General features: G+C 46.1%; 1 protein-coding gene across 3 annotated transcripts in view; it reads right to left on the bottom strand.

Annotated features, from left to right (window-relative positions):
- Window positions 1-23,458, bottom strand: part of MAST3 (microtubule associated serine/threonine kinase 3) — a 248,094-nt gene that overhangs the window by 201,289 nt on the left and 23,347 nt on the right. The window contains exon 1 of one of the 3 annotated variants that reach the window (XM_029614321.1): window positions 13,262-13,873. The exons of 1 other annotated variant lie outside the window; for it this stretch is intronic. In XM_029614321.1, the coding sequence (XP_029470181.1) occupies window positions 13,262-13,356 (95 nt within the window). In that variant the 5' untranslated portion in view covers window positions 13,357-13,873. Of the gene's footprint in view, window positions 1-13,261; window positions 13,874-23,458 lie in introns of those variants that run through there. One more of the 3 variants, XM_029614320.1, reaches the window with a different exon arrangement.

Here is a 23,458-nt window from a genome sequence, read left to right as displayed (position 1 = left end):
GCTGAATCACCAAAAGAGATATATATTCCCCTGCTCCTCCAGTACCAGTCAAACCTGAAGCAAAAGAACAAGTCAAGCAGCAAGCTTCACAGTGAAACTCTGAAAGCAGAAAAATGGCCCAAAAGCCTGCAATGTACAGGCTGCAACCCATGCCAGCTCACAGCAAACGGACCCCCCGCCCCGGTGATCCACGTGGGAAAGTCAGGCAGCGTAGGGGGACCCTATTCAGGGTCTTATGTCAGTGCAATAGGTGTTACCCAATGCAGAACAGTGAGGCGGGAGGATGCACTGGTGAAACAGGCCAGAGGTGAAAGAATACGTTCGAGCTACAAAGACACAGAATGACTCATCACAAACAAGAGCAAGGCAACTCCTCCACAGGGTCAGATCATACATCAATGAACGACCCGATTTATTTATTTATAAGCATCTGATGTTCTGTGTTTTCCTAAGAGTAGGTCCTAGGCAGATTACATAAAGCAATAAGGCACCCATGGGTTCATACAGATAGATACGAGGCAGGGGGTGCATTAGGTAGGGACAAGGAAGTGGGTGTACTGGGAAGAAACTGCACCTGGACAGTTAAGAAGTAAATTAAAAAGCAGCTGGCCAGATTTAGCCAGGAGCCTCGGGGGATTCGTGGTCAGGCAAACGTCCAGTGGGCAGGTATTAGAGCAAGGCCTCACAAACTTTAAACTGTGACCCGATTCTAGCACTTGAAATTCACATGACCCCAGATGGCAACCAAAATATATTGTCAGGGTTGTGGTTCCCCTCCAAAAATCACTCCACAGTCCAGCTGATTCCTCTCTCAACTTCTATCCCTTCCAGAGGATCCCCTCCTACGTCTCCGGCAGCCTAGTCCTGATCATCCCCTTCGGCATCCCAACACCTTCTTGCAAGCTCCTTATGGTCCCCTGTCATCCTCCTCACATCCCCCCTCTCCAGCTTATCCCCCTCCTGTAACCTCATGCCAGCCCATCTAACTCTCAGACCCCTCCTGCATTTGATCCCTCTTTAAGTAGCCCCCTCCTCCAAACCGGCCACCCCCCCACCCCGGGTCAGCGGCAAACATTATTTTTTTTTTTCTGAGTCCTGGGCCAATAGTGGGAAGGCAACTGGTTCGGAAGGCAGGACAGACTGACGACAGGGGGCAACAGGTTTCTCTCCAGCGAGGGCAGGGACAACTGCCGACCTGTGCACACTCTCCTCTTCTTTCTGCGTGCCCTCCCCGCAGACGGTTCTGAGCCACGCCGACTTCCACTGCTAATGCTGATAACGATAACAACATTTTGTCTCCAGCTCAGTTCGGTTTCCGCCAATCACGAAGCACGGAAACTCTACTTATCTCACTAACGGACTCCATATTACTAAACCTGGAAAACAGACACCCTTGTCTTCTCATCCTACTTGATCTCTCGGCGGCATTTGACACGGTCAATCATAACACATTAATAGATCGTCTGTCAGACATAGGCATCAGAGATGAGGCACTCAAATGGTGCAAATCATTCTTACAGAACAGACAGTACAAGGTCAAGGTCAACAAGGAAGTTTCGCAACCAGTCACCTGCACCTTAGGAGTCCCACAAGGCTCGTCACTTTCTCCAACCTTATTCAATATATACCTTCTACCACTCTGCCAGCTCCTCATTAATCTAAATCTCATACACTACTTATACGCAGACGATGTGCAGATAATGATTCCTATCACTGAATCTCTCCAAAAAACCCTGGACTTCTGGAACTCTTGCCAACTAGCCATCAACAACTTGCTCACGAGCCTCAATCTGATTCTAAATCAAAGCAAAACAGAATACCTACTCATCTCCCAAGACGGAACCCACACACATCCCAGTACCATCTTGTCTTCTCAATTAACAATGTCCACACAAGTCAGAAATCTAGGGGTTATCCTTGATAATCAAATGAATTACAGATCTCTCATAAATAATATCGTAAAGGATGGATTCTTCAAATTACAAGTTTTGAAAAGGTTGAGACCTCTCCTCCTTTTCCAAGATTTCCGTTTAGTGCTACAAGCTATCATTCTCACGAAAATAGATTATTGCAACTCGCTTCTACTAGGCCTCCCCGATAACGCCATAAAACCCCTACAGATGCTGCAAAACGCAGCAGCAAGGATCTTAACCAAGTCCAATAAAAGAGACCACATATCACCTATTTTGAAAACCCTACACTGGCTACCCGTGAAATTCAGAATACTATTCAAAGTGCTCTCAATAACCCACAAGGCTCTACACAACTTGGCACCACTCGAGCTCAAAATCCCTCTCCGATTCCACACCTCCTCCAGACCAGTAAGACAAGCCTATAAAAACAACCTACATACACTACCGATGAAGTCAGCATTAAGCAAAAGAGCCTTCTCTACAGCGGGCCCCAAAATCTGGAACTCTCTCCCACCAGAACTCAGAGCAGTGCAATGCTCATCTACATTTAAAAAAAGACTCAAGACTTGGTTGTTCAACCAAGCTTTCCCATAACAGCTTCCTGTGGAACATCTCGGCCAATGATTACCCACCTGAGAGCTATTTAGATCATCTATAGTACTCACTTAATCTATGGCAGTCGAAGACATAACCTAGTCTTATAATTAGCAACTGTTTATTTAACCTACATTAGGCACTGTATCTTTTACTTATACCTATATTAGGCAATGTATCTTTACTGGTTAACCCCATATTTACTTATCCAAGTTATATCGACCTGTTCTTTGTAAGACATTTACTTGTCAATGTTATTGTTCTGTTAAAATGTAAACCGAATTGATCAGTAATTCTGTTATTGGAAAGTCGGTATATAAAAATGCTAAATAAATAAATAAATAAATAATGCTGCCGGCGCTCGAAGGGTGCTGCCGTCTGAAGCACTTGTGACACACAACGCCCCCCCCCCCCCCCGGGTCTGAGTCGTAACCCACAGCTTGGGAAGCCCGTACCCAGAGGAGTCTGGGGGAAGGCCTGACTGAACAGCCAAGTTTTGACTTTCTTTTTTTTTTGGATGGTGATGACCCAGGAGTGAAAGACATTAGGATTTAAAACGATATAAAAGCAAAAGCTATGAAGCCCTTAAGCCCTCCTCATGCTCTACCAGACAATTCTGCTGCCTCCCTCACCCTATCATTGCTCCGCTAACACGTCACCCCCTCCCCGCCACCACCATCCTAGATTAATCTGCGATTTACCACTTGCATCGCCACCTTTTGCCTTGACCCGAGGAAAGACGTGCAACAACCATAAAGCTACTCAAGAAATGCAGCCAGCACCACAAAAGTCACCCCCTGTGTGTGTGTTGGTTGACCTTCATTTCCAAGAATTCCCTCAAAATATCTGCAAGGGAAGTGGAGTGGGTACTTTGCTGCAATGTCACGTCGCCGTGCTGTGATCCCCGCCAAACCAGTCGGATAAAAACGGCAGCACAGTCAGATGACAGAGCCCAGAGTAGAGTAAGCTCTGGCCTTGGGATTTAGGGTCTAGGGCGGCCGAGAGCTGACCCAACAGGGGAACTAAAACATGCAAAACGCACGCATTTCTTGCACCAAATTTTATCACAACTCCATCTCAAAAATAGTAATTTTGGGCACCCTGAAGTCTGCTGGGGTTGAGAGGGGGAGAATTCTTAATGGCTAGATCCAGTAAAGCAAAAATAAATTAAATACATTAAAAAAAAACAAAAAAAAAAACTCCTCCTATGTGTAGGAGATGCAGCTTCCAGGCTTGCGGAAGTGACCCCGTCCTCTGTGAAGGCCGTGTGACCTGTCGAGTTCTCATAGCCTCCGGGCTTTTACCATGCCCACTGAAATAATTATGCTCATTGCCAGCCACTGCAACACTGGGGCAGGAACTAACACCAAAATACCTGTCTGAAATATACTGAATTTAAAGGGGAAGGGGGATCTAGGGATTGGCGCGATGATGGAAAACGCCTGGGGCTTGCGATGTCTGGCCTTGCTCTGCCACTGACTCTCTGAGGCACCGTCACCTTACTTCCCTGGGATGGGGGTAACATCTATTAATGGCAAAGCTCCCTCTCAATAGTGCCCTTTGGGAACCTGAGTGACAAGCGAGTTGTTTTTCAGTTTTGGGGGAGGGGGGTTTAACTTGTTATGTTTTTGCTCAGTAGTTCCCCTTCTGCCCTTTTGGAGATCTGATGTCTGTTGGTTTACACTATGGGGGTGGGGTGAGGGCGCTGCTCCCGCATTTATATCCCCTGGCAACACACTTTGCTCAGCTACTGCAGCGACAAACCTCCGACGGTGGTTGCACACCAGGGCTCCTTCTGGAACTCTGTAGTTGCGGGCCCTAAATCCAATCACTAGGTGTCAGCGTTGCAGGACGAGCGAGACTCCCTTGCTCGCTGGAGCTATGAAGGTTACCTCCGCAGCATCCCCAGTGCAGGTCGTCCCAGGGAGCAGAAGCCGGGACCCGGACTAAAAAAAACACTTCCCCCGCATGGCAGTGCCACCCCCGCACCAGCCAGGTTAAAACTGTAAATATAAAATCCACAATCCTTAAAAAGGATTGCACTCACTTTTTCCCCTCTAAATGTATTTCCAGCTCCCTTCCCCCCTCGTGATGTTGCAACACACGCAGCTGCACCACCACACACCACCCACCAACACCCTCATCAAAAAAAAAAAAAAGCGTGGAAAAAAAAAGAAACAGAAAAAAAAATAGGGGCCGAGCTGTCCCACTGCCGATGGCACGCCCACTGTACAGAGGCAAACCAAGAAAGAAAAGTTTCCTACAGTCCTCATCCCTGTGACAGTTACGTTACAGGGCCATGAGACTTCTGCCTCAGCTCTTCCTGTTTTTGTCTGCACAAGGTTTCCACTGCTGGTACTGTGAGCAGATGCCTCTCCGATTAAGGTTAGGCCGAACCCAAAAGCACGGTGGAACACGGCTTTTCAGTTATTTCTCATACAAAACAGTTAAGGGATAAACTTAAACCTCACCCCCGCAGCTTCCTGCAAGACGACGCATCACCGGTTGAGTAATACATGCATACTGAGTTTTCACACACACACACACACACACACACACACACACACACACAGTGAACAGTCTTATACTTATGGGAACAAAGGACAGCAGCAGTAAAGCCCATTCAGGGCAGGTTAAGAAGGGGGCTGTGGGAGAGGGAAGTAGGGATTTCCTGCCTCTTCATTCTGGGATCACCCTTTGAGGTATGGACTCTTGAGTGGCTCCAACATGGAAGAAGAGTGAGCGCACTCTTACATGATAATAGGGTTTCTCTAAAGTGCGTGTGTGTGTGTGTGTGTGTCAATATTCCAGGCATCTCAAGTAAGGTGAGATTTGCTCTCACCTGTTCATTTCGTTTCCTTGAGTCCCGCTACACCAGTCCAAACTAGTGAGTTATCTCCGCCCACTAGCAGATGGACACAGACACACCCTTTTTATCAGGTGATGTCAGCACTTGGTATATAAGCACCAGCCATAGTCAGCATTTCTTATGTCAAAGCAATGGAAAATACCAACTGCCCCTAAAATACAATTAACGTAAGGAACAATAAATAAGGATTTCATAAACAGAAGGAAGGGAGGAAATGGTCCTGTCTGTCCTGCTTTGAAAGCAAACTCCGCTCCGCAGGAATCGTATCCCACTCCATAGCAGTACAATAGGGAAGATAAACAGCACAGAAGAAGCAGCAGCCTTAGGTGCACCTCAGAGGCAGAATCCACATTTTCTGCCATAGATAGCAGTGCTACACCAGTCCAGCGGGACATACCGAGCCCCTTTCCAACACGGATGGGAAGAAGGCCAGGCTGCGCCGTGAATGCCTGCCCCCACGGCAGCACCTCCCTTGCCTTGAACATCTAATGCTTAGCGTGTATGAGAGGCCTCCGGAGCAGGCGCTGCAGCCTCTACTCCAGAGGCAGTCCGAGCCCTTGTAGGAGGACTACAGAGCACCCTTGGAACCTGCTGACCCTACAAAAGGCTTAAGCAGCTCGTACGTTTGATTTACAAGGACAAAGAGGATCCTAAAGTTGCCTCATCCCGTGAGGTCCACTGGATAAAGGTCTATCGCTTAGCAGAAAGGAATTAGCTTCTTTTTTTTTTTTTAAGATACCTGAGAAAGGTTCAAAGAATCTTTCATAAGGGGAGAGATTACTCTTACCATCACACTCCCCTTCATGGGACACTGGAAGAGACACTGCCTGTTTAAGTAAAGGCAAAAACAGCCTTGGATAGAGACGACGTCACGGTTAAAAGACTAGAAGGGACCACTGTCAATCAGGGCCCGCCACTCTGGGCACAGGGCACTAAGAATACAGCTTTTGACAAATATCCCTCGAGAACATGAGTTTAAACATCGCAAAAGGAAGAGGCAAAAAATGTTCTACGAACCGGATCCAGATTCCACGGGGACACCGGAGTTCCAAGGGAAGGGCAAACGCCCTTAACATCAGACGCCCCAAGACCCCCCCCCCGGGGAATTAAGAGGTCAGCCCTTGTCCCCAAACTCTTTTACGGAAGATCAGCATGGGTGGGATGTCCACCCTCCGGGGTGAGATGGCCAGAGATTTGAAAGAAGCCTCAAACCCAATGAGACTCCAGCAGAAAGAGTCAATGCTGAAGAATACCCCTCTCTGAGCTGACGCACTCCTCAAAGGTTAGGTTGAGAAGAAAAATGCAAAGCCGGGTCCTAGCACACCAGGCCAGCAATTGCTGAATTTTCTTTTTTTTCCTTTCCTTTCCTTCTGGTGGCTGAATCATTTGCTGGCCTTGGGAACTTATAATCTGGCATCAGTCGATGAGGGGGGGATTCCCATATTCTGTTCAGGAAAGCTTCCAGTCCGAGCTCCTACACTCTGGAGACCAAAATTATTCCTGTCAAGGTGGTCGTTTTAAACGTGTGCTTGCTTTCTGAGCTCCATTGGCCTACGAGCATCCTCTTGCCCACTCACAAATTCAACCATTGAGGGCAGTAACTACAATCAGGCAGGCCCAATAGCCTTGGTTGCCAGGCTGTTTACAGGCCACATGCTTCTTCTCTGGACCAGAGTCTTTGAGCTATGGGAGGGCACCCCAGTGCAGACTTACTCTGCCAGGCTAGCATGCCCACCATCTGCCGGAGACATAGAAATACTATTGATGGTGCGTGCAGCACCAGTCTATATACCAAGTGATGATGTCACTGAAAAAAAGGCAGGTCCTCTGCCTCCATCTGCTAGTAGGTGGCAGGGAGTAGCCAGAACTGATTTTTTGGGTGGGCCCAAGGTTAACAAGGGTGGCATACAGGTCTAAACCCTACTAGATGTAGTCCTCTTAGGAACCTGTTGGAGTACAACAGACCTTATGCATCATGAGTGAAACTTTTTTGAATATGTTAACTCTTATTTCAAGCACTTACCAACATTAAAAAATTCCATATTAATTTGTATCATTTTATTTTTGTTGCAATTTATAAATACACAAGAATATCAGGTAAAAAGCAAAGAACACAAATTTCAGACCCAATCAATCATGTCACAAAAAAAATATCAATGTATTATTTCATGAATCCTCTTTCCAGAAAGGCAGAGATCACCAAAACCACAATAAAATAGCAATAATTATAAGAATGGGTGCAGAGCAAAACTATGTTAGTTCACATTACAACCCAACATGAAAAAAAAAACAAAAAAACTATACACAAATTCTGGAGTCACTTAAGCCAAAAAAAAAAAGCACCTACAACAGACTCTTAGGACTCAAAAAAGAGCAACCTTATGAAAAAGAAGCAATGCAAATACTACACCAGGCCTAGAACATTAATACACCACCTACTGGGATAACAGAATAAGCCAGACTGCTACAAATTCCTACAGAGAAACTATACACATAAGAACATAAGAAAATGCCATACTGGGTCAGACCAAGGGTCCATCAAGCCCAGCATCCTGTTCCAACAGTGGCCAATCCAGGCCATAAGAACCTGGCAAGTACCCAAAAACTAAGTCTAGTCCATGTTACCATTGCTAATGGCAGTGGCTATTCTCTAAGTGAACTTAATAGCAGGTAATACACTTTTAGCAATATTGTGCCTCAGTCACACACAGGCAGCACACAGACCCTTACCTAATACAGAAATAAGGGACTACAATTTAGAAACAGCAAACAAAACAGAAAGCCTGACAAACCAGACTCTGAACAGTGGAATGCTAAAGAGCAAAATACAAAATTATAACACATGCACATCCCCAAAGATGGCATATTCCAATTGCTTAAAATATCAAAATTATTTTGTTTTTACCTTTGTTGTCTGATCTTTTTATTTTTCTAATCAGTTGGTCCCAGTCTCTTTTTCCCCTTGTCAGACTTTTCCTAATTCTCTTCTCTGTTATGTCTCTCTCCCCTATCTTCTTCCCTTCCTCTCACACACACTAGCTCATGCTTCCTCTCACAGGCTCCCATTCTTTCACACACAAAACACCCACACTCAGGCTCCCATTCTCACCTGCACGCACCGGGGCTTCACCGCCAAACCTCTTCTTCCGCCGCTGCAGGGATGGGTTCCCACCGCGGCTTTACTTCAGTGGGCCGCTTCCTTCATTGCCACGAGGATGGGCTCCCGTGGTGGCCTTGCTTCAGCGGGGCCTTCTGCTTCTTCAGCCACTGCGATGATGGAGTTGGCCGTGGCCAGGCCTCGTTTGGTGTCGAGTAGCCCCGATTCGGTGGACCTGAACCCAAGGTGGGTGGGCCGTGGCACCAGCCGTGACTATGCCATAGGTAGGTGAAGAAGACCCACTAGTCTTGACTGGTGTAGCAGGATGATAAGGAAAAAACTATTTCCTTACAGTCCCTCTGAGCCCCTCTCCTTCCAGATTCATATCATAGGTCTTCGAGCTTCCTCTTCTAGCAAAAGTGCCCAACAGATATTTGAATGATTTTATTATATGCCCCCTTCCCTTCTTTGTCTTGAGAGTACATTATGCATAAGGTCCTCTTAATACCTCCAACAGGGACTGCAGTAATCGGATTTCTGGCTTGGAAATCGAGCGCTGCAGCTTAAAACCCCAAGATCCTTAAGTGAGGTAGCACTGTAAAGCACTCGCTCTCATGGAGCAGACTCTCAGAATGATGCTTCATTACAAAGGCTCTCATTCCAAGATGCAGCGTTTACTTTTAAAAACGACAACTTTCACTTCCCAGAACTCTCCAGCAGGACACCTTCTTGGCTGGACAGTCAGTATTACAAGAATTAAATAATAAAAAAACCCGAACACCCAATTCTTTTAGATTTATTTTCCGTGGGTGCCCCAGTGATGGCTGTTGCACCTTTGGAGGGGATCCACTTGCGACGCTGCTATTTTGGGCAATTTACTCACTTCGATCAGCCTGCCTCGGGTTCCCCTACTACATTACTCCTTCCAATCTCAGCCCGTCGGGAAGGATTTCATGTGCTCCCAAACTAGATCTGAAGAGATCATGCAGCACATGGGCCACAATCTATTAACATCACGTCGATAAATAAGAATCGAAAATTAAAACAGATCTAAAAATCAATAATTTATAGTCACTGTTTCACTCCAAGAGAAATGCAGCGAGACTGCAAAGACATCGAGGATTAATAAAGCTGCCTTCTGAAGTGTTATAGAGCAAAAAATGCACAGGAGATGTCTGAAGGCTCAGGGCACCAAGATCTAAGCCCTGGTTCTGTCTGAGCTGGAAGCCCAAGCAAGCAGAGGAAAACATTAGGACAAAAAGATGTTTTTAACTAAAATCTTTGAAAGGTCATACTAAACTTTACACCTAACGTCAGCACTTTCTTTCTGGAGAAAAAGGTGCCTGTACACAAATGTTGACAAATTACAACTATTCATCCCTCCTCTCTCATCTGCAAAATTATCCTCTACTAGACATAGAGCCTTCTCTATAGCCGGACCAAAAGAATGGAACTCTATCCCAGGATACGTAAGTTCCATCAAAGATCCCAAAAATTTCAAAAAAGAACTAAAAACATGGTTGTTTAGACAATCATACACAGAATGATATAATATATTTACCAATTTCAACCATCATCTTGAACCCTAACACTTATGTACAATAAATATATGCAAAATTAAACCTTTATGGTATTCTAACATGTTATATACTCTGCTTTTGCTGAGATGTTATATATATATTTGCTCTGGGGTAGATTTTAAAAGAAGCGCGATCAGCCTACTTTTGCTTGCGCATCAGACTCAAGCAAAAGTACGCTGGATTTTAGTAGATACGCGCGGAGCCGCGAGTATCCACTAAAATCCGGGATCGGCGTGCGCAAGGCTATCGATTTTGTATAGCCTGCGCGCGCCGAGCCGCGCTGCCTCCCCCCGTTCCCTCCAAGGCCGCTCCGAAATCGGAGCGGCCTTGGAGGGAACTTTCCTTTGCCCTCCCCTCACCTTCCCCTCCCTTCCCCTACCTAACCCACCCGCCCGGCCCTGTCTACACCCCCCCCTTACCTTTGTCGGGGATTTACGCCTCCCGGAGGGAGACGTAAATCCCCGCGCGCCAGCGGGCCTGCTGCGCGCCGGGCCGCGACCTGGGGGCGGGTACGGAGGGCGCGGCCACGCCCCCGGGCCGTAGCCACGCCCCGTACCCACCCCCAAAACGCTGCCGACACGCCCCCGGAACGCCGCGACAACCGGGCCCGCCCCCCCGACACGCCCCCCTCCAAGAACCCCGGGACTTACGCGAGTCCCGGGGCTCTGCGCGCGCCGGGAGGCCTATGTAAAATAGGCTTCCCGGCGCGCAGGGCCCTGCTCGCCTAAATCCGCCCGGTTTTGGGCGGATTTAGGCGAGCAGGGCTCTGAAAATCTACCCCTCTTTGTTTTGTACTATAATTTATTATTTATCTGTTCAATGTAATGAATTTGTTACACTGTAAACCGGAATGAAGGCACCCAGCTATATTTCGGTATAAAAAAGAACATACATACATACATACATACATACATAAATAAATAAATAAATAAATAAATGCAGGATGCTTTTTTTTTTTTTTTTTTTGGAGGGACCAGAGGGCAAATCAAGCAGCTGGAGGAAAAAGATGCCAGTACTCAGTACTGGCAAGCACCCCAAGAAAAAAAATTCCTGCACAAACGGGCCGATTCTGTAAAGTGTGCTCGGTCATGCGCACTGTTTAACACAGGTTTGGCCGCGTGTTTTCAAGGGGCATCTTTCACCCCTTATACTGCAAGAGGTTTAGCACAGTATAAGGGGTAAAAGATACACGCAGCCAATCCCCCTGAAAACTAATAGCTCTCATCACATGCAAATGTATGCTGATGAGGTTATTAGTCAGTCACAAAGGGGCGGATTTTAAAACCCCTGCGCGCCGGCGCGCCTATTTTGCATAGGCCGCCGGCGCGTGCAGAGCCCCGGGACGCGCGTAAGTCCCGGGGCTTCCTGTCGGGGGAGAGGCGGGGGCTTGGCGGGATGACGCAGCGTTTAGGGGGTGGGGCGTGGCGTTTCATGGGCGGCAACGTGGGCGTGGTTTCGGCCCAGGGGCGTTCTGGGGGCGTGGCTGCGGCCTCTGGAACAGCCCCCGGGACCGGACCATAGAGCGGGGCAGCCGGCCGATGCGCGCAAAGTTACGCCTGCTTTCAGCAGGCGTAACTTTGCCGACAAAGGTAAGGGGGGGGGTTTAGATAGGGCCGGGGGGGGGGGGGGGGGTTAGGTAGGGGAAGGGAGGGGAAGGTTGGGGGAGGGCGAAGGAAAGTTCCCTCCGAGGCCGCTCGGAAATCGGAGCGGCCTCGGAGGGAACAGGCAGCGCACGCTGGGCTCGGCGCGCGCAAGTTGCACAAATGTGCACCCCTTTGCGTGCGCCGACCCCGGATTTTATAAGCTACGTGCGTATCTTATAAAATCCAGCGTACTTTTGTTTGCGCCTGCTGCGCGAACAAAAGTACCCGCGCGCACAAGTATTTAAAATCTGCCCAAAGGTTTTAGAAAGTAAAATGTGCGGCCAAGCCACACATTTATGTGCAGCCCAGAAAAGTGTACAGAAACGCAGAAAATAGTAATACTGCTTTTCTGTACACCCTCCGACTTAATATCCTAGCAATATTAAGTCGAAGGAACCAAAAATGTAAAAAAAAATAAATAATAATTTGTAATGTGCCAGCCGGTCTGGTTAGGAGAACGGAATGCTCAATTTTACTGGCGTCCGTTTTCCTAGCCAATCGCTGTCAGCGGCTTCGGAAAACCGACGCTCATAAAATTGAGCATTGGTTTCCTGAACCCACCGACAGAGCCACCTCTCCTAGATCAAAAAGGTGCTATGGGGTACAATCATCCCTAGCGCCTCCTTTTAGCGTAACCCCTCATTTAAATATAGGATCGCACGCCCAGAAGAGGTGGCTGGGCGCTCAACACGGCGCGCCCGTTCTCCCGCGATCCTTTCTGAATTAGCCTGTAAGTATGGATAACTAAACAAAGTGCAAACACATTTGAAGATACCAGCACTTTTCAAAAGAATATGTTCTTAAATCCATGCTGTTCAGCTTGCGGCATAAAGACACATCCTTCTGAAATATATGTCTTATAGTTTATCAGTTTCCTAGAACACAGAAAGACTGTAGGTTTTAGAAAGAGAACAAAAATCTGCTAAATCTGCTGCCAGTCCTACATAACTATTTAAAATTAAAGATCCAACATATTTTAACATACAGATGGCTATAAACTACAATAGAATTAGTCTGACTACCAGAAGGGCGTGATACAGTCAAACATCAACCACAACTAACTCGCGTTGCCACAATAGAACCTTACAGGGAAGAGCCGGGTTCAAATCCTGCCACTTCATTCTGGGCTCCTTCCTTATGCTGGAGCGGGTCCCTCAATCGCTCTTTGGGGGAGAGACCTGTACCCCGCTCTGCACTTTGCTGTGAAGTGCTACATATTACAGAATGCCGAAATAAAGCAAAAACTTCAGACCATGCTAGAAGGCTGAAGGAATGAATGCATCCAGCTTAAACTAGTCCTCCAATTTGGTATCGGCAAGGTTTTTGACTGGCCCCCAGTTATGTTGGACAGTTTCGGGACATTTTGCAGATCTAAGGGAGACCGAGCCATCTGGTGCTGAATATAACGGAAACTGCCCTCCTCGCCCGAAGCAGCGGCGCCGTCATTACAAAGGACTTTGGGGAAAGTGCAGCCCAAACCGGGCGACCCCACCTTCTCCCCCTGGCAGGCCAGGACCATCTCCCACCCAGAAAGTGCCGCCTTTTGCCTTCAGCCCCCCACTGACCTCTTGGAGCGCTGCAGCAGGGCGCCCTTGGCCAGGCTGTTGTTGCTGCTGCTCTTGTAGCCGGGCACCGCCGTCCAGTAGCTGGGGTCCGACATGCTTTCCGTCTCGGCTCGGAGGCCGTGCGAGCGAAACCTCTCCGAACCTTTCCTCTCGCGCCTATTGTTCGGCGCCGGCTTTAGAACGCGGGCCCGGCGGCTGCCCGCGGCGCGAGCTCTGGCGCGCGTGGATCCATCCGGCGGCAGGCAGCGACAGCATCCAGAATCAGGGGCCGGGCGAAGCGTGCGCGCGCTCTGCACGGCCCGAGCCCGCCTGCGCCCATCATCCTCCCACCGAGCTCAACTAGAGTCCACCTTCCCCCACTCAACGCCAGTGGGGGATGTGCTCCTATGTTGTGGTGGGTTTTTTTGTTTGTTTGTTTATTTGCTCACAGTGCATGCAGGGAAATGGAGTTCCTGCTTATCTTAAAAGAGAAATCCATGCGTGAAAAAGAATGTGAACTACAATTCCCTGCAAGCAGTGGGACAAAAGCTGTGGGCGGCTCAGTCTGTAGGGTCGACCGGGAGCCGAGATGTCTAAGGGAAGTTGTCACGCTAGGAGTTGATGGTCCCCTTTCTATGCTAATCCTTTGGGCTACTTTACTTAAAACCTTTACTATCCCATGAAAACTAGAAAAATATCGGACATATGTGACGTTACTATGAAAACATTTAAGGTGGTCCAATAAAAATATATCTTCGCATATATAATATTGTTTATTAACATTTCCGCAAATTCACGTGGACTAACACGGCAGGGCAATCACAGTACTTTATTCGTGAAAATAAATCACTCAACAAAACAAATAACATTTGTGACAACATGCACTACTCCAAAACCACATAACACGTGCAAGGAAACCGGTTACTGCCCTTTGTCCCTCATCGACCAAGGACGAGATTATCTTCCTGATTAAAAATCTCCAACTCTAAAATGTTGACAGTCAAAGATAAAAAAAAGTATTATTATGTTGTGTTTCTACTCAGAGGGTCATAGTGGTGCCCATTCGGTAAGGAAAATGGAAGGCAGGGGTATTCACTTCTATTCCTTTCATAAGAACATAAGAAATGCCATACAGGGTCAGACCAAGGGTCCATCAAACCCAGTTTCCTGTCTCCAACAGTGGCAAATCCAAGTCACAAGTACCTGGCAAGTATCCAATTATATAGATCCCATGCTACTAATGCCAGCAACAAGCAGTGTTTATTCCCTATTGATTTATAGCAGTTTATGGATTTCTTTGAGGGAGGGTAACACTGGGCCCTGGAAGGAAGCAAGCAGGGTCTTTCCTAACACCTTCAGATTTTAATAAATAATTGATTTTGTATATCCCTATTTTTTTCTTTTTTATTTCCCCCCCCCAAAAAAAAAATAATCTGCAGGCACTCATACAGGAAAACCACAACAGCTATTCTGCAGATATATTTGAATAGGATCAGACTAAGAATCAAGTTAATTTGCAAATATTTCAGGAGCCCTGAAAACTAGGGACCCTAGTAGTGACCCCTGGTCCCGTTCCCTGTGTTTGCAATGCTGGGCCCTAGAGAGTCCTGCAGTAGCATCAGAACCCATTCTAGAAGAGAACAGAACTGCCTGATATCCAAGAACAGGACCAAAAGCCCACTCTTCTGAAATGGAAAACAATTTCCCCTCCTCCTCCTCTCTCTTAACTGCCCATATGGTTACCGCCCTGCATGCCTCCTACACCCACTCTAGCATCTGCCTGAAGTCAAACACTGAAAAATTATTATGTTAATACAGGTAGAGACACACAACCCTCATGCAAGGTTCCAGCTTGCAGAGGAGTACCCGATCTGCTGTGCAGTCTTTAGAATTGACAGAAATTATTTTTGAAAAGGAACATGCTGTTCCTTGCAAAATAAAATTATTACATATACCCTAGTCATTATCCTCAGCCAGTCCCCCACCCCTTCTCTTGCAGTAAGATTTAGAGAGTTGGTTCCCAGCAGGACTTACAGCTAGAGATTCTGACCAGAGCTGTTACGAAAATGATAAAGGTAATTAATTTGCTTTACAAAAACAAAAGTTGCTTTTTCAACATCGACTGAAAATTTCAGCACAGGTTTTTTTTTTATATATTTAACTTCATGGAATTGCTGCTTTGAGAACTGTTAAAAAATAAAACAACAAAAAAAACCCCTTAAAAATCCATATTCCCTCAGAATAAAACTATTAAGAACAGGGCCTAGAGTTTAAAATACTTATTCTTGAATTCAGCCAAGGAAAGCTACACCCTCTGTGTACTGTGCAACAAGCACGGATACTCGCCTTGTATCATTAACAGAGGTGTGGGGTGTTTTTTTTCTTTTTTTTTAATTAAACTGTTTAAAAAACAAACACTTGAAGCATCAAGGCTGCAGCCCAGGAAATTACTGTGTTTGGAGTAGTGTCATGAATCACCTTGTGGGGAACAAGTGCGGGTGCTCGTGACAACATCCTGATGCAGGGAATGTGAGGCCATGTCTGTGACACTTCCACCGCTGCTGCCTAAGGCTCAGGGGAACAGCAAAAAAAGGTCCAGGGAACTGACAGAAGAATTCCAAACTCAACAGCCAAGTAATATGTTTAAATTGATTGACGTACCGATACGATAACACAGTAGATGGGGAAAGAAAAAGACAAATTGGACCATCCAGTGGGTAATGTAATAAAACTGAGTGTTAAAACTGTATGCTAAAATTCAGCGCATGGTTTTTTCTTAATGCACATGTTAAAATATTTTTTAACTCCTGCTGCACTAAGTTATTGGCAGGCTAATACATCAGTTTAAAAATGTACACAATCCGAAAATGTCTGTGAAGAAGAGCACGCTTCAAAGCATGATTTGTGCACATAAACCATAATTTGGGTGCATAAAACTTCCAACTACAGGGCCTAGCACCGGAACTCCAGTTTCCGCCCACAGACTACATTAACTCTTGAAACTTTACTGCACCTTGGGCTAGAAGTTAAGTTCCCAGTGTTAAGAAAACAGGAGGTAAGCCAGCGCCCTCTCTGCACTGGAAGGGTAAGAGCCAATGCTCTAATTAGCACGTGATTTGCATGAGCGGGCGCTGACCTGTACACAGGTGGTTGTGTGCAAATTTCCTTGTTGCATGAGCAGTAAAGGGTTTGCGCACAATGGCAGATTAAACCGTGCGCTCTGCTGCGTGCAGCTCGCCACGCCGCCACCTCCTCTGCTAAGGGGATCTCCCAGCTGCCAGTCACAGAAGCTTGACAGTTTTAAGATTCTGCTCCCTCTTTGGTAAGGTCAGCATGTCCCACACCCAGTGTCACCACCAAACTGTCCATTATCCAAACAGCTACCAAAACTAGTGATGTTTGCGCCCAAACTTGGCTGCCTGGCTCCCTGTGGCCTTGCTGCACCGTAGCCGGCCACCACCAAGCTGCCGGCATTGGCCCTGTTGGTTTCTGAGGAGCTGTAGCCCGCTGCTTCCAACCCGGCTGCCCCCATGGCCTGCCATGTGGCTTCCTCTCTCCCTGCACCTTGAAGGTCAGTATCATCCTCATGCCTCCAGTACTTTTGAAACAGGACGGTGCACAGAGCCTCCTCTTACTCAGAAAGCATCTGTTTGTAAATGAGATTAACTGCACAGAACAATCCTGGAAACTCAAATTTCCTATATTGTCCTTGTGGGTAACACTAAAGGGGACTGCCAGGCATTTGTTTTAAATTAAGAATGTTTTTATTACCATGGTAAGGCTGCAATTATAAAAAAAAAAAAAACAAATGTAATATAACATAACCTAGGAGAACTGATTTTTAAAACATGGTGCGTGCAAGGAATTCCAATAATATTGTGACAGCTGGGGCTCAGTTGCAGATGTCACCGCGGAGTTTAACTCCTCCATGCGCAGGGATGCAGCAAGGGCACTGCAGGAGTTTAGTGCCTGCAGAAGCAGGAAAAGCCCAGTTCCCACTAGTGCAGGGCGACAATTAAAACATTACAAAAGTACAAACTGGTTTTTGTTTTGTTTTAAACAGATGCTGTTTACAGAGCCACAGTCTCTCCTGGTAATTTACTGCAGCAGGGCTCAGTTCTTTTAAATAACCAGAGGCAATGCTCCTGCAAGAAAGCTCCCACGGGCCAGCACTTTACAATCACCACTGGACCTTTCACCTGCTGCACGGTGTGCATAGCCCGGCTCTACCCTCTCTAAATAATAAATAGGATTATCCTTGGTGGTGAAAGACATGCCCTTGTCCTGGCTCTCTTTCGGGCCGATATAGAGAGAAGCGCGGGAGAGCCGGCGAGCGCCCGCTCTCCCGACGTGCGCACAGGCCAGTGTCCTGGGCGCGCAATTCAGTATCGGCCCGCATGCAAATGAGGGCCCACGGTAAAAGGAGGCGCTAGGGACACTAGCGCGTCCCTAGCACCTCCTTTTTGACAGAAGCGGCGGCTGTCAGCGGGTTTGAAAGCTGATGCTCAATTTTATTTATTTATTTATTTATTTAGAGTTTTTATATACCGGCATCGGTTCTCGAACTCACTGACAGCCACGGGTTTGGAAAACGGACACCAGCAAAATTGAGCATCCGTCTTCCGACCTGCGGGACATGGGCAGATTTTTAATTTTTTTTTTAAATTTTTAATTTTTTTTAATTTTTGGGGCCTCCGACTTAATATTGCTATGATATTAAGTTGGAGGGTGTACAGAAAAGCAGTTTTTTCTGCTTTTCTGTACACTTTCCCGGTGCCGGCCGAAATTAATGCCTACCTTTGGCAGGCGTTAATTTCTGAAAGTAAAATGTGCGGCTTCACCGCACATTTTGCTTCCTGTATCGCGCGGGAATAACTTACAGGCCCATCAAGGTGCATTTGCATGTTGCGGGCGCTATTAGTTTCGGGGGGGGGGGGGAGGTTGGACGTGCGTTTTCGACGAGCTATTACCCCTTACTGAATAAGGGGTAAAAATAGTGCGTCAAAAACGTGCGGCCAAACTCGGGCTAACAGTGCGCTCCGACAGAGCGCACTGTACTGTATCGGCCCGTATGTAGCAGATAGCTTGTATGAGGACTGGGGTCAGGCTGGGCATTTGTTGCCTGCTTTGGCTGTGAAGCAAGGGAAGGGTTAAAAAAGCCAAAATATCTTTTGCTGAAAAAAAAAAGGGGTTAGAAATCGCAGATTGCATAGAACACAGTTTACAGCATCTATGCATATTCAAGCTAGGCTTGCTTCATAAAAAGGTGACTCAGAAGTCAGGCCTTCTTTATAAATTCCACTCCGCAGCACTTTGGTTTCCACCTCCTTCTTGGTTGGGTTTATTTATTTATTTAAAACATTTCTAACCTGCTCATAGCAGAATACATTGTGCTGGGCAGCTTCCAACTAAGCACTCATAAATTCATACAAACAGATGTACAATAATAATACATTTCAAACATCTGCACAAATAGAGCAATTAAAAACTTGAATAGCATCAGCAGTTACAGAAAAACAACAAAAAAATCAAGTTAAACTATATTTGGTATGGAAGAATACACACAAAGACAGGCACACTATATACACTATATGCACACACACCCTCCTCTCCTGTAGGCAAGGTTACCACTTTACCCCTGGAGAACCGAACAGGCTGCTCCAGGCCGGGTTATACCCTACTGCATGCAGGGATTTGCAGTTCTGATTTGCTTCTTAGAGGAAGTCAATGGGGGAGGGGGGGGGGTGGAAACCAGATCTACAAATCTCTGCCTGTAGCGGGGTCAAAACCAAAACTGGATCATCCTGTTTGGTCAACCTGGGGTAAGGCAGCCGACACCATTTGTAGGTGATGTCATCGACTGCTATGTAAGCAAGTGACTATGACACTAATTACAAGTTGCGTGGGGTTGGTCAAGGACGATCACTGCATTCCAGCTGTTGGGGAATGTTTAAAAAGTAACTCCAAAATAAAACAATTACAAACTTTTTTAAAAAAGTGTTTATCCCGCAGGCACTTATTTAACATTTGCCATGTACATGGTTCAATTTTAATATCCACAGTAGTTGGTACAAAAGAACACCAAAGGCCACGCTTCCCTGTTCCGGAATCGGAGCTTTGTGTTCTTTCCCTTTGTGACATCATCAGTTTGCAGGTAAGCATTTGGTGACATCACAAGAGATAGCCCAGGTATCAAACCCCCTCACCTGGAAGAGCGAGGAAGCCATCAGGGACATCTAGCCTGTAAACCCAGCTCAGCAAATAAGACCTTCTCTCTCCTGATTGCATTTCTACAAATTTGCTATACTACATTAATTTGTCCTTCCCACTGCAACAAATCCCTCTAATTCTCCTGAAAGAGAAGGCAGGGGAACTCAAGGAAGCATCACCGAGATGTACATTTCTCATTTTCCATTGGATTCCTTGTTGAAATATGTTTCATGACCCTTGGGGCAGATTCAGCTCCAGCAAACTATAGTGTCATTTTTTAACTTGGTTGTTTTTTTGGTTTTTTTGACAAGTTCTTAGTAATTGTTTGTGACATTGGCTAAATAGGTCTGTATGATTGCAGAGCTGGGGACATGTTACTCCTTTCATGCAGGGTAAAGGAGAAACTTACGTCCCCGCTCCCTTTCCAAATGCACAATCTAGTCACTTAAAAAGAGGAAAGAAAGACACGTTTTTCCAACAAACAATTCAAGGTATGAGAAACCGTTAAAACAGGTTTCAGACTTCGTGAAGGGGAAGTGATATTTCATAATTCAGCTTCCTCGCTGAATTATTTCATTGAACACCTCCCCTTACCTGCACAATAGCGTTCCCCAATGACCTGGAGCAGCAATCTGGCAAGGGGAGGTGTATAATTAATCACATTTTGTATCTCTTGCACCACCTTGGATTTGGCCCTGTAGGCCTGCAAGTACATTTCAAATTCTCTGAACTTTTGTGGGCATGCACTACCTGCATACTTAAAGTGCACATCCTGAATCCCACATGTGTGTTGTCTGCTGGCTCCACCCTCTCCCTGCCTCCAATACTTTCAGGCCTGAGTAAACAGCACAGCTAATTGTAATCCTGGTGTGTGTGTGGGGAGGGGGGGGGGGTGTCAGCCCCCAGATTTTACCCAAGTAACTACTTAAGTTACCCATGCATAGAAATCTGCTCCTAGCATGCCTAATGAATTAAAGCACATCGCATATCCAAAAAACAACAGTGATTGAGCATTTTAAGCTGAAGTTAATTATTTAAAGCTACGGACATTAGGTTTTAATTTATTGTAATTTAGAATTGTATATGCTGTCATTTTATGTTATTCAATGTACTGTAAACTGCCAAGATTGATTATACAGATCGCCGGCATACAAATAAATAAATAAATAATAATAATAATTATGCGGACATTTGTTGCTTTTTCTTTCCAAGAATGGGGAGAACGAAGTAGGAGAAGGGCAGAGAGAAAGCACTGCTAATCATCATTGGAATTTCCCTGTTGTTGCTTATTCCTGTGACTGATTGTTGAGGTGACAGGACTGGCAGGGAAGAAAATTAAACACATACCAAAAAAAAAAAAGCCTGAGACTAGCTGACTCCTATTTAAAAGATCCCATATGTACCTCAGCTAAGGACATATCACACCACATGCCTCAAGTGATAGAAGCAAATCTGAGGCAGGGAAAGGGGCTGAGGGCTGAGGTTTTACAGAAGTACAGAGGACATTGTAACATTGGCCCGGCTAAAGAGTGCCTTCCCTCAAGCAGGCTAAGTAGGGCCACTCAACAACACTGTGACCATAGTGCAATCAACTTTCACTTAATGACCGAGGGAAGACATTGGGTAAATCTACAGCTCTAGCACTGAACTTTCAAAAGGGAGATTTTGATAAAATTAAGGAAACAGAAAAGAACTGAAAGGTGCAACTACAAAGGTTAAGAGTTTACATGAGGTGTGGTCATTTTTTTAAAAATACTCTCTTGGAAGCCCAGTCCAGATGTATTCCACACATTAAAAAAAGTGGAAGGAAGACCAAATGTCTGCCAACATGGTTAAAAGATACGGTGAAAGAGGCTATTTTAGCCAAATGAACTTCTTTCAAAAATTGGAACAAGGCCAACCCTTGTTCATGACGATCAAACGGGGTTCATTAAAAATCGTCTTTTCACATCCAACACGCGGAGGCTTTTTAATATTATTCCTTTGGCCATACAACGGCATACTGCAGGCTTGGTTGTTGCCCTTGATGGCGAAAAGGCATTTGACCGTCTTCAATGGTCCTTTCTTGGCAGGTTACTGGAGAAAGTGGGGCTCCCAGTCGAATACAGAGACCTTGTAAACATCCTTTATGCCCATCCCTGTGCTCAAGTGCTCATTAATGGCTACAGCTCTGACTTCTTCCCGATCGCACGTGGCACGAGTCAGGGATGTCCCCTTTCTCCATTTTTCTTTAATCTGGCTACTGAAGTTCTGGCGTCCAGGATTAGGACGCATCCTGGGATCTCGGGTTTCATGGTCAAAGGAAGGAAACACCCGTGATATCATTGTACGCCGATGATGTCCTGCTTTTTTTTTAATGAACCCCGGCCACTCAGGTCCTCACTTGCTCCAAGTCTTATTGGAATATGGTAGATTCTCCGGATATAAGACCAATTTTTCTAATTCGGAAATTTTTCCCATTGGGTACTTGAGGGTAGAAGAGATTCCGGGATGTTTCTCTGGCTTTCAGAAAGCCTGGATGGGTTTTAAATATTTGGGGATCTGATACCTCGTAAATTAACAGATTTATATAGGCTCAATTATGCTCTTGCTGTCACATGAATTAAACAGGACCTGCAAAATTGGGATGTTCATTTTCTCTCATGGGCTGGTAGAATTAATGCGCTTAAAATGAATATTCTCCCCCATTTAATGTATCTTTTTCAACATGTCCCGTGTTATCTACCGGATGGTTTTTTTTCTACCTTATCCGGGCTCCTTTCCAAATTTATTTGGCATCAGAAGCAGGCACGCATTAAGATGCATATATTATATAGACATAAAGCTGCTGGGGGGATGACCCTTCCTGATTTACAGTGCTATCAATGGGCCTGCAGGCTTTTGGGGGCCATGGTGTGGCTGCATAGAGATCATACGATCTCCTGGTATGGCCTCGAACGCACTTTGGACGGGGCAGTAGACTTACCAATGCTCCTTTTATAACCGACTCTGCTCAGAGGGGCAATGCCAATTAGTAGAGCCGGATCTCATGTAACTTACACTTTAAAAATGTGGAGAGCCTTGAGTATTAAATCGAAATGGTCCAATCTAGGCCTGTCAGCGTTCAATCCCTTGCGGGTAATTTAAGATAGTCACAACTATGCTATGCTGCTCAATGGTGGAAGCTTGGCTTAAAATTCTTGGGCCAACTATGGGAAGATTCAGCCTCAATCTTTTCAAGATCTCCAAGATGATTTTGGGGTGGCAGATGACTCCGCAGTTTTTCATGCTTAATTGCTAACAGAGTTGTCTCGTCTCCATGATAAAGGGTGGCAACCCATTGTCCCTGATCCTTATTCAGGAATCTGTACCTGGCCAGGGTATGTCTCTTTTCTATAAAGCTTTGTTACAAATACAGGTCGAGCAGACTCCTCCTCTAAAGTTAACTCGGCTGTTGAATAATGACCTCCAGCTGTCTTTAACGAGCCACCAATGGAAAGGACTCTGGGAGAAAGCACATAAGATCTCGTTATGCATTCGTCCTGTGGAAGTGATGGTTAAGCTTCTCCACAGGGCCTATCGTTATCCTTTGTTCTATACTAAATTCTCTTCCATTGCTTCAGGGTTGTACTGGCAGAGTTGTGGTCACCCTGGGTCTTATATCCACGCTTGGTGGACCTGTGATTTTGTTGGAACCTTTTGGCGTTCTGTCCTGGCTTCCTGCTGCTTAATTTTGGGTATAGAACTAGCTTTGAAACCTGAGCCTTGCTTATTGGGGTTATGGGGGGCTCATACTTTTACCAGTTTCCAAAGGCGGCTTGCAGATCATTTTCTTCATGCCGGACGATTTACTATTCTTTTAGGGGTACATTTTATAAAAAAGCGCAAGCGCGTACTTTTGTTCGCGCAGCAGGCACAAACAAAAGTACGCTGGATTTTATAAGATACGCCCGTAGCCGCGCGTGCCGATTAAATCCAGGGTCGGCATGCGGAAGGGGGTGCACATTTGTGCACCTTGCGTGCGCCGAG

The sequence above is a fragment of the Rhinatrema bivittatum genome, chromosome 8 (genome assembly GCF_901001135.1).
Source record: "Rhinatrema bivittatum chromosome 8, aRhiBiv1.1, whole genome shotgun sequence".
NCBI classification, from domain to species: Eukaryota; Metazoa; Chordata; class Amphibia; order Gymnophiona; family Rhinatrematidae; genus Rhinatrema; species Rhinatrema bivittatum.
The sequence above is the reverse complement of the archived record's forward strand: the minus strand, read 5'-3'. Positions and strand labels throughout refer to the sequence as shown.